At 35.9% G+C, this 14,494-nt stretch overlaps 1 protein-coding gene across 1 annotated transcript; it reads left to right on the top strand.

Annotated features, from left to right (window-relative positions):
* The first annotated feature begins 1,316 nt into the window (after positions 1 to 1,316).
* Positions 1,317 to 14,411, top strand: LOC124106314 (olfactory receptor 5L1-like). Its single transcript, XM_046463923.1, has 2 exons — positions 1,317 to 2,225; positions 14,205 to 14,411. Exons 1-2 carry the CDS (start codon positions 1,317 to 1,319, stop codon positions 14,409 to 14,411), a joined length of 1,116 nt encoding a protein of 371 aa, XP_046319879.1.
* Positions 14,412 to 14,494: the final 83 nt, after the last annotated feature.

Genomic DNA, 14,494 nt, shown 5'->3' with positions numbered 1-14,494 from the left:
TATATCTTCAATTAAAGTAGTTTAACGAAATACTCAGCCAATTCCACAGAGATTAATTATATTTCATAGCTTACATCACATGATTTTGTGCCATTTGTATTTTGTTAAACCATAGATATTAATAACAATTTTACTTAAGAGACCCATTTCCCAGGGGGTTACGTGTAGTATAAATCTCTAACCTTATACTATTCACTTACCATCCTCACTATCAAGGAAGAAAAGCTGGTACTTCAAGTGTGATAGCCAAAACTAGATTCGGGTTATTTGAAGAAGGAAATTAGAATATTTTCTGATAAAAGATAATTTAAATATGTTAACCGCATCTCTCTTATATTTATAGACTGTTTATGTGAACTGTTTCTCTGTGAAGTTAATTTATACAATGTGTTTGCCTTATAGTTTTGAGAGGCAGTTGATGGGAATGATTTCCTGTGTAACATAAAGCATCGAAAGTATAAAAGATAGAGTAATGAATGGTAGAATTTGTCTTATATCTGTCTGTGTCTCTCTCTCTGTCTCTCCTTTTAATAGACCTAAACAATTTCTAAGAATAATAGTACTTCTAAACAAAACAATATCTTATCTTTTCTTATTTTCTGGATTAAGACTTCAGATGCATATTGCCTAGTTATTTCCAGGTAAGTTCACATAGGTATTCATCTTTATGAGTAATCAGAAATATTGAACCTTAATTAATGAAATAACTGTCAATTTTGTAAGTAAAGTTCCTATGATTTTCAGGGTTCCTTTTATTGTTTATTCATTCTACATATTTCTGTATTTAAATGATCTATCTTCCTGTAATTCCTCAAATTTGTCATGTTTTTATATAGTAGCTGTAAATCACCTCACTTAAAAAAGTAATGTTATGACAAATCAAACCAAAAAATAGTGTATATTACACAAGGTCATGTTGTCTGTGAATCTCTTAAATGCAACTAACCAAGTATTACAGGGAACAAGGTTTAATTTCTATGTATTTTAAGATGAAACATAAAATATATTTCAAAGTCCATGGAGTGACATAACTTATTAGATCACCTGAACCTACTTTGGTAGAAAAAAGGTGGAAATAAATATCAAGTGCTCCTGATGAATAAATTAATTTAAATCAGTAATACTCACTAAGATGCTTAACTTTTAAATTGCTTGGTAGTTATGTTTTGTTATCTTCATAAATATTCTGAGATCAACGACATATATACACACATGAAATTTTTCTGATTTTAATATAGACTTTTTTTTTTCCTTTTTATTCTCTTTCCAGAAAAAAATACAAAACAGAATATCTTCCCAACCTGACTCAGTGATCAATGGTGGGAAAAAACTGCACCACCATGACAGAATTCATTCTCCTTGGATTATCAGATGTCCCGGATCTGAGAGTCCTTCTCCCCCTGATGTTCCTTCTCATCTATGGAGTCACCGTATTGGCCAACCTGGGCATGATTGCTCTGATTCAGCTGAGCTCCCGACTTGACACGCCCATGTACTTTTTCCTCAGCCACTTGTCCTTTGTAGATTTCTGCTATTCCACAACAATCGTACCAAAGATGTTGGCCAACGTCTTCAGCAAGGACAAAGCCATCTCTTTCCTAGGGTGCTTCGTGCAACTGTACTTCTTTTGTACATGTGTGGTCACTGAGGTCTTCCTCTTGGCAGTTATGGCTTATGACCGCTTTTTGGCCATCTGCAACCCTCTCCTTTACATGGTTACCATGTCTCAGAAGCTTCGTATGGGCCTTGTTTCCAGTTGCTACCTCTGTGGAATGGTATGTTCTCTGATTCACTTGTGTTTAGCTCTTGAAATCCCATCCTATACATCAAATGTGGTTGATCATTTCTTTTGTGATCTACCACCTATCCTTTCTCTTGCTTGCTCTGATGTGTCTGTTAATGAACTCATGGTATTAATTGTGCCCACTGGGAATGAGGTCATTACCATTACCATCATCCTCACCTCCTACCTGTTCATTCTCATTACCATCCTGAAGATGCGCTCTGCAGAAGGGAGGCACAAAGCTTTTTCCACCTGTGCCTCCCACCTCACAGTCTTAGTTGTCTTTCATGGAACAATTCTGTTCATTTATTGCCAGCCCAGTCTAGGCCACAGTCGGGATGCTGACAAAGTGGCCACAGTGTTCTACACTGTGGTGATCCCCATGCTGAATCCCCTGATCTACAGCCTGAGGAACAAGGATGTGAAAGAAGCTCTCAGAAAGGTAATACGATCTGGGCTGGGGTTATAGCTCAGTGGCAGAGTGCTTGCCTAGCATGTGTGAGGAACTGGGTTTGATTCTCAGTACTACACATAAGTAAGTAAAAATGAAGTTCTATCAACAACTAAAAATAATATTTTTTTAAAAGGTGATGGGATTCAATTACTTTTGAAGAATCATTTTCTTATATAGATTTCAGGGTTGCATAAGGAAACCTCAAGAGGACTTATGTGTGAATGAATGTGGGGAAATGTCAAACAGGGAAATATTTTAGGCACCAGGGGATTATATGTGCTTTCAGGTGGACCACTTGTCTGGATGTTAAGTCATGTGCTATACTATTTAATTATTGTTTAACTGAATATTCTACCTTCACTTCTCTTCTTCAATCTCCAACTGGTTTAAATGGGTTTGTAAGATAGCATAATTATTCCCAATTTTAGGGTCTGAGATAGGTACGATGTTTTTCCAACAAAGTGCATATTGAAATGTTTTTTCATCATCCTTGATGCATATAAACATTTTCACTAAATTTACTTCACTTTTACTAGAGGGAAAAATACATTTATTTAATCATCTATGCTTTTTTTCATAATATGCTATTAGTTTCCACTGAGCTGTTATGTATTTCTGGATAATATTTTCAGTAATTTTCATTTTATTACTTTTTCTATGGTGAAAAGAGTACATGCACATTAAACAAATTCCAAATATACAATGCAATAGTATTTACTATATGACTGTGTCATATATAAATACACACTGATTGAAAGAATGACTTATGTTCTGCTTGTGATGGACAGTTAGCACTCAGTGAATTTTCAAATGTTTAAACTGGAATGAGATTTTATTTATCTCTTGTGAGACTTTGAATGTGAAGACTAATTGCCGCAGTCTGGCTGGGCACAAAATCAGGAGCCACTCAAGCAGGAACAAACTTTATTTTTTGAAACTGCCGCCAATGTCCAGTAGGCGCCCAGGAAGAATTTCGATCCCCCCACTCGGCCTCCTCCCGGAACTACAGAGAGCGCTCCTCCCCTGGAACTCCCTCCTACTGTACTTCCCCAACCAATGGGAACTCTCCAGGAGTCCCGTAGTGGGCCTAGGTGAACAGCAGGAGTCCAATATCCATATGAATGCAAATCTTAACATAATCATATCATCTCAATGGCTAGCTGGTGTCACCTTTAGACCAAAAATGCCATGCATCATATACTTGGCTCTTAGCAACTAATGAAAGAGAAATTTCTTTCACAAAATTTTCTTCTCCAAAGAGAATAGTGATTCTCTATATTGATACTACTGACATTTTGGACCAGATCATTTCATGCTGTGGGAATTGGTCCTATATTTGATGGGATGATTAGCAGAATCCCTGACCCCTACTCATCAGATGCAAGGACTTAGCAGCCCGCACATTTATGACAAGCAAGGGATCTTTGCAGACATTGCCACATTTCCTACAGCAGAAGGCCCCTTGCCCCAGTGGAGTGTCACTGGTCTAGAGAGTACATGAGTGTGTTACCAAAATCTCAGTGCTTGTCCTGGATGTCAATTCATGCCAACTTAATAATGAAGACATGATTTTGAGAAAAAAGATAAAAGAAATTTTATTGCTTTGCTAACAAAGGAAAAACACAGGGGACTCCCATACCAGAGGCTGAGATTCTGCCCATCAGGAGAAATAGGGTCTCCTATTTAAAGAAAAAATAAATAGGAGTCTCCCGTTTTAAAGAAAAAATTTCAAGGTTTGCATTCCAGGTGTGCTCTGGTAGGTGGTTCTTTGGCACCCAGATGTTGTGTTAGATATTCATTTCTTAGATGCTGTTGTGGTGTGAACTGATCAATATAATCAATAAGTCATAGACATAGGTTAAAGATTATAGGAATTGGGCTGGGATTGTGGCTCAGCAGTAGAGCGCTCGCTTAGCACAGGCAGGATCCAGGTTCGATTCTCAGCATCACATAAAAATAAAGGCATTGTGTTGTGTCCATCTACAAAAAAAAAAAAAGATTCATATTCTCTCTCTCTCTCTCTCTCTCTCCTTTAAAAAAATCAAACCTATAAAAATTATAGGAATAAGATAAGATAGAATAGGATAATAAAAATAAGTACTATGAGATGAATAATGTTAAACTGTCCTAATAATAAGTTAGAAGTAAGCATAGAACATAAGTTCATCAGGAGTAAGCATAAGTAATAGCAGGATAATCATGTAACTGTAAGACATAGGATTTAAGCTACAGGAAATAAGATATAGCACAGCGTAAATTAATAAGTATAAGTCAGTAGGCCGATATAGTTATAAATATAGGCTGGTAGGTTAATACAGACATAGACAAGGTTAAATCAGTGTAGTTGTGAACAATTGTAGTAGCTTGATCATGTAGACATAAGGCTTATAGAGATCAGTAGTGAAATGATGAGTAATTGAGACAACTTCAGCATTGACTAAGTTATCACTACTGGGATAGCAGGAATGGAGTCACTGTGGGTATATGAAAAAAAGTGTTGCCATAGGGACTCCGTCTTAGCTGTTCTAGACTGCATCTTAGTTTTTCTGTTACTGCTTCTGTGAAGAGAGAACTGCATGACCCACTTCTGAGAAACAGAAACGAAAGCTGTCTTCTTAAAAAAAAATGTTTTACTGTACTTTGTACCCCACAGAATGTACCTAACTCAGGATATAGTGGTGGTCATGGTGAGCTATATCCTGGATTTGAGTACATTTATGGGTCTATATGACTTTAAAATAGATTATCGCCCCTACTCAGCTAAAACTCATGATATGGTGGTCTAACACTTCTTCAGAATGGAAATGTGATAAAGTTAACTGCCTTTTTTAGCTTTTGTAACTTGCTTGCTTGCATGATGCTGAAAGAAGCCCCTGAGTTGTGATTTTTTTTCATCCTTAAATTCCCAAGGCACAGGCCAGGAAACTGCTGTTCTCCCACAGAGCACCAGTCTCTACTTGTGAGAGACAGTCCCTGGCCAGGTAAATAAAGCTCTCTCTTGTTTGAATTCAGACTTAGAGTGTTTTCTGAGATGGCTCCCCATAACAATCCTCTAGCAGACCTATCCTTCCTGTAGTGGGTGTGTTGAAGGACAATTAACTAAGGGAAGAAAAGTCTCTTGGGCAGTAGTCTCCTGTGCTTCTACTTTGATAGCAAAACTATAAACCTTATTCCTTTTTCTCAACATGAAGTCCTCAGTATCAAATTGGCATCAGAGACAAGAAGTGAGCTTTTAGAAACAATAGTGCTCACTGTTCCCAAAGTATTCAAAGTCAAATTGGTAGAATAAGAAGTTTTAATTCAAGCCAGATTTGAAGGAAATCAAAGCAAATAAAAAAAAAAAACTTCATGTGAGTGTAGCTGGCACAAACACCCACAAGAGAGACATTGCTGAGTCAATCAAAGGTTTATTGACAGAGAATAACCCATCTGCTCCTATGACTATTACTTCAGGTCTTTGTTGTTGTTTTAGTAGTTAGGGACTCTTGAGGGAAACAGTGACAGGAGGGTCAAGCCTGGGTGCCCCTGCTGATTTTCCAAATGGGGTTACTTTGGCCTAAGGACTTAATACTTCATTGTTACTTTACTGCTGTCAGTCAAAAGCCAAGAGATGGACCTGGGTGAGACTTTTAAAAACTTCCCTTGGAAATTAAATAACACTGAAAAGGAGCATGGTCTCTCCCTCTCCTAGAGGACTCACTCTTCTCCTTGACAGCGTCCCTTTTACCTTTTTTTCCTATCTCCTTTAATACACACATATCTGCTACTTTGAGTGATGTTTGAAAACTTTCTTGTGTTATAATGGGAGACAAACTCAAGCCTGAACATAATAACAACTATCATGAGAATTAGTGTCTGGGAAAGGGAGAGCTCTCCTCCCCTTTGTAGTCAACCCTCTTGGGATCTTCAGGGAACCAGATTAACACCCCCCTGTCTTTTGAGTTGTAGATGACTTCCCCTAGGAATCTAATGACTCCTTTGAAGTGTACATGCCCCTGTGGGGAATCAGGTCCAAAACTAGAGATTAATCTAAGGCCTTGTAAGAAGATGGGCAAAGGTGCAATTTATGCAGTCCAGCAGGAGAAATAAAGAATGTCCACACTCATATGCCTTTTTTCAATGTTTTATTCACTCAAATTACTCAATATGATTTCACTCTATAGGTTCTTAATCAAGAAATAACAATCCTTAATGCTGGGCACTACAAACACAATAATTCAGACTGATAAATGCAATAAACACAACTAATTCAAAGTAAACAAATTATACGTTAACTCTAAGCACACAAAACACTCTTAATTATGACAGACCTATTACAGACATTCCCTCTGCATGCTAAGCTTAAGTGCTAAATTCAAAGTCCTTGCTTAGCATCTGTATTTATACTGGATGGACATTTTAAGTGACAACCACCATTTTTAGGAAAAAGTTTCGCTTTCCTGCCCAAGGGTGTTTCTGAGAAAGACTTGCCACTGGGTCATACCAACCCAACCCTTAACTACCTGCATTGGCACCTGCCCCACCTATTAGTGCCTGCCCTATAAAACTCCTGGAACCCAAGCCTATTCTGTCTCTCTCGCTATAGAGAGATGGTCTTTATTTGTTAGCTCTGGCAAATAAACTGTCATGTGTATTCTGCCTGGTCTCTGTCTTTCATTTATTGCTTACTAGTCTCTTGTTCCTACCTTTCCCTTCACTCTCCTCCCCCCTTATCTTGCCTACATGACTAGTGACTAAAATGTGGAGTGATCCAAGAATGAGAATAAAACTTCCCATCAGAACAGACAGGAAGGGAGCAGCCCAGCAGATATTCATTACTAACTGCTTGCAGGGAGGAAAACTTCCCTGGAGGGAGGTAACCTTGAAAAGCAGAAGGGCTCTGGAGGTATGAGCATTTTATTTCCTTTCCTACCAGCCCCCATCTTCCCAATATGACCCAATCATTCATTATCTACACTGTCTTTTTTCACCTACCTGCTCCTCAATGCTATGTACCTACTGGCTCACTATTTTTCATTAAAAGAAGATTCTTAAACTTCCAAAATGTGTCTATAATTCATGAGATGGCCTATATCCCCCCTTGAATGTGTATTCCTTGTTTTAACCCTAAAGACATTTTTCTCTTGATATTGGCCACATTGTACTTTTAATATAAGCCTACTTTCTTAAATAAACTTCTGTCTATGCCTCTGACTGGTGCAAGTTGATGTCCTTACCATGTAAGCCATCTATACCACTGGCTCTGTCACAGGAAAGCAGGGAGCTGAAATTCCAAATCTTGGTTCTTGTGTTCTGATAAAAGAAAAATCATGCAAGAGATCTTTGATATAGGAGAAAGTTATATGAAACTGAAGTGAAAGTTACCTAAAAATAAATTAAGGCTTAAGCAGAGAGCATTCTCAAGAGAGAGTGAGTCATCTCCCAGCAAAAAATAACAAAGAAAAGGCTCTTTATTTATTTTCTTTTTAATTGTTTGATGTTTACCAAAAGAGCTGAGGACCATTTTCTGTGCTCTTTTCCGATCCTCCGTCACATCAGGAGGTAGAGCTTTTGGTCCTCTCTGGAACTGTCATGGTGGCCATCCATTTAGCGGGGCTTCATCTACAAGTCAATTCCATGTTAATGTGGGCATTGATGTCAATAGCTGGTCAGAAGTTACCTTAGAGCATCTGCAATACTAAAAGAATCTTCCTTCCGAGACAATTTGAGACACATATAGTCATAATTCCTAGCTTTATATCAACATCAGTGGACCCTCTTATGAGTTAATCCCATTAATCCTTTTCTCTTGATATGTTCTACAAAAAGCTCCTTTTTTTTTGTACAGATTAACTGCCACCATTTGATTTCATTTGACAGTTTAAAGAAGGACATTGAAGTAATTTAAAGAACACTTTGTGACCTTGCCATGCATTTCACTGCTCATTGCTAGCTACTACATAACAGTGCTGTCTCAAGTTTCCCCATCTCTCCTGGAACTTTTAAAACACTTCTAAGATACCTCTTCTCCTGTTGCTGTAGTCAGAGAAGTGGTTTATGATCAGTCATCTAGAGACACAGGGATTGGTTTCTGGTTAGACAGAAGTGAGATAATGAATTGATTGTAGGATTTTGCTGGGATCATTGGAAGAAGGAAGAGGTACTTCCTACCCAGGTAATCCTCTGAGCAGTCAGAAACTCAAATGCTCATTGTTCTCTTTCCTAAGAATAGAGAAGCTACTTGAGATTTAAGTCAACAGAGGAAAGCCTAAGAGAGAAATAGAGAAAAATAAATAATCAATGGCACTTATTTTGAGCCCTTTGATCCTTTGTCTTCTGCTTTATGTCCAGAGTGTTCAATTATATCATTGACATATTCTGTTCATTTTAAGTTTAATACAAATTTCAAGAATTTGCATTCTACTACGTTCAGACAAAACATTCCTACTCTTTTGGTCTGTATATGATATATCCCCTTTTTACATTAATGCAGAAATATTCAGAGGTGAAATGATTGAAATGTGAAGACTGTCAATTCATTAGTCCATCTTAATTTGAATGAACTGACTGGGTGATAACTCTATTCAGGTAGCCCTTTTTGGAAGAGATAGGTTACTGGGGGTGTGTTCTGGAAGCATTCATTTTCCCTATGACATATTTCTCCTCTCTTTGCTTCCCGGTCTCCATGAAAAGGACTTTATTTCTCCACCACCTTCTTCCACCATGATGTGCTGCCTCATCTTGGGCTCAGAGTAATGGAGTTAGCCACCTATGGACAGAAAACTCTGGAACCATGTGCCAAAATAAACTTGCTTCTCTAGTTGTCAGGTATTTTGTTTATAGTAACATAAAGATAACTAAAACACCTACAACTCAGTATCCTCTTGATTAATTAAAATATATTTGATTTCCTTGAAGTGAATTTTAAGACAAAACATTTTTAGCTACATGTGCATGTATATTTGTGTGTTTTCCCAGTCTTACTTTATTAGGCAATATATTCTTTATTGATCACATTTTCAATTCTCTAATCATGCTGAGATAGGAGAAAGAAAGAAGTACAAGTACCTGATTATCAAAAAAAAAATAAAGAAAAAAAAGAAAGAAAGGAAGGAAGGAAGGAAGGAAAGAAAGAAAGAAAGAAAGAAAGAAAGAAAGAAAGAAAGAAAGAAAGAAAGAAAGAAAGGGGTAGATAGCACTTCCCCATCACCTGGTTGCAATCACTTCTGTGGGAGAAGAAGGATCCTATTTTCCAGCAGAAGCAATCACTGCCAGAAGAAGCTTCCTGCCTTTTGGTCACATAGGCAGGATAACAAAAGAAGCATGAAATTTGTAAAGAGGAAGTCGCCCCCACTCCCATGAACATCAGCTTTGTGTCCCTTCCTCTCTGGATGAATCTCTTTCTCTCTCTTTCTCTCTCTCTCTGTGTGTTTCTGTTTCTTAAAATTTACTATTTGCCCTTGCCTCCGTGTTTCTCAGGTGTTTAAATCTTCAATACCAGGGAACTAGATCTTAATTTTTTTTTTAAGACTGATATCAATGCCATGGAGTTTCCAATCTCTATGTAATTCCTTATGTTATTTCATCCATCTCACATAATTGTTCTATATTTGATAAAATTAGTAAAGCATGTTTAAGTTACTCTTTTTTTAAATTTAAACTTTGTTTCTGAAACAAAATATCCACGAACTAAATGTACTTATAGTACATATCAAATTTATTAAATCCATGCATGATTGGTTTTCTTTTGACATTTTGGTTTTTAAGATCCTATACTTCTAAATTAATAGTCACTTTTGTGACCTTCTCTTTGCATAGAATATTCTGCTAGTTTTTTGATAAATTGTTATTTAAATCAAGTGTGATAACAAATATCTTAATCCAATTTTCCATATATGCTGTCATTTTGAAAGCCAAGCTATTTCCTTGAGGTATTCTCAAGTGATAGACAAACACATTATATCACTTGGTTTTGGGTTTAATCAGCTCCTTGGTGGAAATATTTAATTGCTCATGTATGGTTTCCTATGGGAAATTTGGATGTCAGAGTTAGAATTCTTAGGATCTAATGTGAGATTAAAGGCTGACTTGAAAAACCTCACAGCAAACTATAAAATGTCATGCTTTTCCACAGCAACAGCCTTCCTAAGGAAGGCACAGATTTCTTCTATGAACCCAGAAGTCCTGCGCTAAATGGATTATGACAGATACTACAAAGGATAATGTTGTTGTTTTTCTTTAATTGTCAACCTTAACTTTTTTCCAGGAGAGAATTAACTGGGGGTCATAACAGTGAAGTAAGAAGTTGGAAGAAATAAAGGCAGTGATCTGGTGAGTGTTCTTGTCACTTGGGGGTTCTTAGGCATAAGAGTCTGAAGACAATTTTCAAAATTATTAGACTCTGACTAGACTTGACCAGAAATCTAAGTGCAAACCCAGTTTTCATTATGTGTTATGATTTTTTAAAGTGTGAACATACAGATATCAATTAAGGTGAATTGATTTTATATGTCACTTGCTTTATCTTATCATATTGATGCTGCCAGATATCAATAAACAAGTAAAGGGCTGGAGTGAGGGGTGTATGTTTATTGTAAGGGGACATTTTTTAAAAAATAAAGTATTACAATGTAATTTACAGAACTTACTATAACAATATCATTTTATGGAATACATTCAAAATCCTCCATTTCACCTGTCCATTGCATAGGACAAGTTTCCTGGCTTCAAGTATTTGCACTATTGAAGCATATAACATCCTTGCAAGATTATTGCAACCAATATTCTCTTTATGAATTAATTTCTTTATCATCTTTAATTTTGTGTTCAGAAATAAGGGTTCATAATACAAAGCATTTTCAGAAGAGAAGTGGCTATTTCCTAATAGTCCATACCAGAAGTTCATTTAAGAATTGTCCCTAATGATGAACCAATGTTTTTAAGGATCATTCTTTGGAGTTGCCCAAATAGAGGATGGCACAACACAGAAGCACTTCCATCTGAGACTCACTTTCTAACCACCAGAGATAATCATATCTTATATTTTTTGTGAAGGAAATACTTTGTATTATAAACAAGGAAGAACCCAAAGAGTTGACCAGTCGATTAAGGATTTTTTTTTTCCAATCAACTCACCTTTTAATTTTTCTCTTTACTTTTTCTTTCTTTTAAATTTATTTTTTATAATGTCTGAAAATTGCACAGATTTATGGAGCTCTGGATTCATAATAAGATGACATATTAATGTTTAGTGAAATTCAAACTCATCTCACTAGTTGTATTAGTACTAGCTTATATTTATTGAATATTTGAGATATGAAATATACATTTCAAAGCACTTTATATGAGTTAACTCATTTAATCCTCATAACCCTGTAGACAAGTCTCACTATATGATACGACTTACATATCAGAGTGAAACCATATAGTATAACAAATGTGCCTAAAGTCTTATAAACATAAATGCTAGAAGTGGGATGTAAGCCCAGGCAATCTGGCTCCAATGTGCATCCTACTGTCTGTTCCTGGATGAAAGAAGCAAAACTGACATCTGCAGGAAAACCCAAAATGGACATTCAAGTTTGTTTAATACTCTCATATCAAATTTAGCACATTGTTTTTTTCAGGAAGCAATGCAAGTATTTAATAATTTTTCCAACTTGAGCATCTTTGTGTCATCCCCTGTCTTGGGAAGTGCTGCTTATTGGAGAGTGCTCTAGCCCAGTGGTACAGAACTGCCAATCTCTGGCCTGGTTCTTTTATAATTAAACTCCATAACCATGGACTGACTAATTTGCCTATAATAATTAATTCCTTTTTTTTTTTAAAAAAGAGCAATAATTAGAAAATTTAATGATCAGAATTTAATCAGATTTAACAGTCCTTTGAAAATTATAAAATAAAAACAACAATTCTCAGTGTATCAAACTTATCCATGAATTGTTTGATTTAACTAGACCTTTTTGGAAAAAGAACGAATGTAAGAAAAAGCAACTTTGAAAATAATCATCATCATGTCTTATTACACTGTTTGTACCCAGAGAATAATGTTTCAAATAGTTGCAGTTAGTTTATTTATTCTTAATTGAATCCAGGGTTTTAAAGAAGAAATTTAGATTTATTAAATATATGTACCAACGTAATGAAAATCAAGTAAGAAAGCCAGTGTGAGGGTTGTCAAATAAACAATAACAGGGTGGGGGTTAGGCTTATATGTTGATTGTAAGGGGATTTTTAAAAAATAAACCATTACAATTTATTTTACAGAATTTAGTATGACAACATCATTTTATGAAACTCATTTAGAAGCATAAGATATTTATAATATTGTTAGATTAGGTCATGGTATAGAATGAAGCATATGAGATAAATGGAAATAAATGCAAATATGAAGCTATTCGAATATGGGAGAATTGGAGACATAGAATGTTTTCAGTAGTAAATATACCTACAAGATCAGGATGACAGCACAGGCTTATGTAGTGGGAAGTAGTATTAATGAAATTCAATTTTAGACTTATTATGTACATGTGCATGGTCTACAGCCATGTAATGAGGGACAGAATTGAAATGAATACAGGAAAGCTGTCTTGTGGATGTGGTACCTTAGTAAAGGTGTAATATTGCCTAGAAAGAGTGTACTTAAAGGAGAGAAAGAGGTCAAGAATGAAGTCACCACCTGCAATGGTTGAGGAGGGTGGGGGAATTTGGAATTTGGAAGCAACCAATAGGTGACAGGAACCCACAGAGGTGGGGGTTTTAAGGACAGTTCTATTATATAGTACATAAAACCAAAACACACTGAAAAATCTTTGAATTTGGCAGTGAAGATGTAATTTATAATGTTGAAGAAATAAACTTTCTTTAAATTATTGGAAAAAAAAATCATCAGACCTGTGAGTGGGGACTTCACTGTGAATACCCCTAATGCAACATTTAGATGAAATGAAAGGATACATGAGTAAATATATGCCAGGCTGCATTTTGAAAGAAGAAATTGACAAACATTATCATGTGCTAAAAGTTTATGAGAGATGATTAGTAGAAGTAACTTAAGTGAAACAACATGGTTGGTAGGATCAACTTCACAGAGAAGGGGGGCACATTTTCCCTAGGGAAGAAAATAGAAAGAGAGTGTGATCATTGATATATTCAAAAGCTGATTAGATGACTTGAACAGAAAGATCAGGATAAACTTATTTTCTATTTAATATTTTCCCTATAAATTAGAAAGCATTTTCAGGACGAAGAATAAGGTGGCAAAGTAGGGTCATAAATAGAATAATAAATGTTTAAGATTGCTATCCATAGGGAAAGAGCTGTGTGTAATATGAATCCTGAAAGGACCTGTCTTTATATACATGGATAAACACACACATAACCTAAAATTGTGAGCATACAAATATAAAATGTGTATGTTCAGTGATCTTTCTTGTCTTATTCATTAGTTAAACTTCTATAATTGGCACAAAAGAGAATTTAAAAAAACTAATTTGAAAGATCAGGTATTCTGAAATAAATTATACACACATAAAAATCTGGGCTTTTCCATGGAAGAGAGAAAAGTCAGTTTTCTCTATGCTGGACAAAATACACACAGACAAGGATAATTTTAATGCAAATATTGATACACAACTTAGAGAGTTATAGATTAGAGCAATAAAAGGCAGAAGCAATTTAGAGAGAAAGTAGGTAAGATTATTTCAAAACTTATACAGTTATTCCCTGAAAAGGTAATCAAAACCTTCCTGTTTTTCATTTACTATAACTTCCTGAATTAAACAGAGTAAATTTGCAAGTATGACAAATCATTGTTCCATATTTAGATTCCAGACTTGAACAAAAATTAGATGTCTGGATTCACCCAGAATTGTTATAGTGACACTTGATAACAGGGAAAGAACAAGAGGGGGACTATACTGAAGATGTGGAAGCCAATTAGTTCAGCATGTGCATTTGGTGAAAGGTGCTGTCTTTCTCATATTGCAGATGAAGAAACTGAACTTGGTACATAGTTGTGCCACCAAGATCTTGCAACTACTGAGGAGCAGTCAATATGGAAGTAACTATACAGAATCATTGCTCTTTCTGTGTTATCAGTGGAGTTCAGACATGAAGGAGGAGGTCCTTGGTTCCTCCAAGGTGGAAGCCACATCTAACAGTGAGAAATACAGACCTACTGCTCCACCCACATGACTGCACTAACAACAGCAGCACTTTTATCTGTTATAGAAATAAACAAGACAACACAAAAGGGAAGTAGTTTACTCACTTTGCCC

This window comes from Marmota monax, unplaced genomic scaffold, assembly GCF_021218885.2.
Source record: "Marmota monax isolate L192 unplaced genomic scaffold, Marmota_monax_Labrador192_F-V1.1 WCK01_AAM20220418_F8-fsc00503, whole genome shotgun sequence".
Classification (NCBI taxonomy): Eukaryota; Metazoa; Chordata; class Mammalia; order Rodentia; family Sciuridae; genus Marmota; species Marmota monax.
Note: the sequence above shows the minus strand (reverse complement) of the source record. Positions and strands in the feature narration are given on the sequence as shown.

Bases quoted from the DNA above. Each gene is read 5' to 3' on its own strand.
- LOC124106314 (XM_046463923.1), top strand. From the start codon at position 1,317: ATGGTGGGAAAAAACTGCACCACCATGACAGAATTCATTCTCCTTGGA. The intron at 2,226-14,204 runs GTAATACGATCT...CTCATATTGCAG, and splicing joins TGAAAGAAGCTCTCAGAAAG to ATGAAGAAACTGAACTTGGT.